General features: G+C 36.6%; 1 protein-coding gene across 1 annotated transcript in view; it reads right to left on the bottom strand.

Moving 5' to 3' along the window:
* The window catches only part of CDH18 (cadherin 18, type 2), a 606,534-nt gene that overhangs the window by 22,053 nt on the left and 583,234 nt on the right, over nt 1–1,247 (bottom strand). Inside the window, exon 10 of the mRNA XM_006874771.1 lies at nt 421–672. Within this exon, the coding sequence (XP_006874833.1) occupies nt 421–672 (252 nt within the window). The remainder of the gene's footprint in view (nt 1–420; nt 673–1,247) is intronic.

The raw sequence follows: 1,247 nt of genomic DNA, 5'->3' as shown, positions 1-1,247 counted from the left end.
GTGAAATGTTTATTGCAGACTTTGTCCATTTTTTATTGGGTTATTTGTCTTGTTTTAAATTTGTAGTTGTATACACTTGTATATTTTGGATATTAGATAGTGGTATTGGGAACATTTTAATACCTATTCTTCTTAAAAACTAACCTTTCTTTCAAATTTTATGTCCTCCCCCCAACCTTGATCATTACTTGTTTTTGATTAAAGACAGTATTAAGAAAGTTCATTAAAAAGAATTCTGTGCCATTCTGTTGGTTGGGTTTGTTTGTTTGTTTTTTAAAAACCATATTATTCAGTCTTAACTCTTCACTTTGGTAAAGATGTCTCTCCCATCCAGTCCCCCTTCACTCCCCATGGACCATGGACCAGGAAGGGTCTATTCAGAATGACCGCCTTCCAACATGAGGATGTAGAGCCACTTACCGAGGAGAATGACAACACACAGCAGAATAGCGATTAAGGCTCCTGTACTCAAACCGGCCGAGGACAGGAAGGCTTCCGCATGGCAGGTCCGCACACGCCCGTCTCTCTCGCATGCACAAACCCTGATGGTGAGGGTGCTGCTGCTGGTGAGAGAGGGGATTCCACCATCAGAGATCATAATGGGGAGATAATACACATCCTGAATAGTTCGACTAAATCTCCTCCGCCTTGTCAGAATGCTGGCTGTGTTATCTATGACAGACATAAGCAAAATAAAACGTACTTAGTAAAGCTGCCGTTAAAGATTCACATTTGCTTTCATGGATAAAATGGGCATATGAGTTTATTTTCTGTTTATTTTTTTAAAAAGTTATTTCAAATTATGAAATGGACAGGAGTACGTGAAGAGTAATTAATATTGATACCCAAATTGAGAAAGCGATTGGAAAAATTAATACAGCACAAACTAACGCAGAGGAAGTAGTAGAAGGAGAAGCAAAAGACATTTGAGACATAAACATATTAGTTAAAATATTTAGAAGGATAAAGACGGTTTTAAGCTAGTAGGTTCCTAACTTTGGGGTGAACCAGTGGATCTGATCCCCAAAACTGATAAAAGGATGAAGCACATATCTATATTTTCAGCAAACTATTTGGGTGCTATTAACGGAAAATTAGAGTCAGTGCTATGGGCCTTTAAAAATTATATAGCTATATATAGAGAGACTTATCAATTAATCTTACTTAGACTTAGTTGTGATTTATAGCATTCTTTGTATAGTGAATACACCAAGGAAAAGTCAATATTGAGTAAAATAATTATCTTT

Source organism: Chrysochloris asiatica, unplaced genomic scaffold (assembly GCF_000296735.1).
Source record: "Chrysochloris asiatica unplaced genomic scaffold, ChrAsi1.0 scaffold00300, whole genome shotgun sequence".
Lineage (NCBI taxonomy): Eukaryota > Metazoa > Chordata > Mammalia > Afrosoricida > Chrysochloridae > Chrysochloris > Chrysochloris asiatica.
Note: the sequence above shows the minus strand (reverse complement) of the source record. Positions and strands in the feature narration are given on the sequence as shown.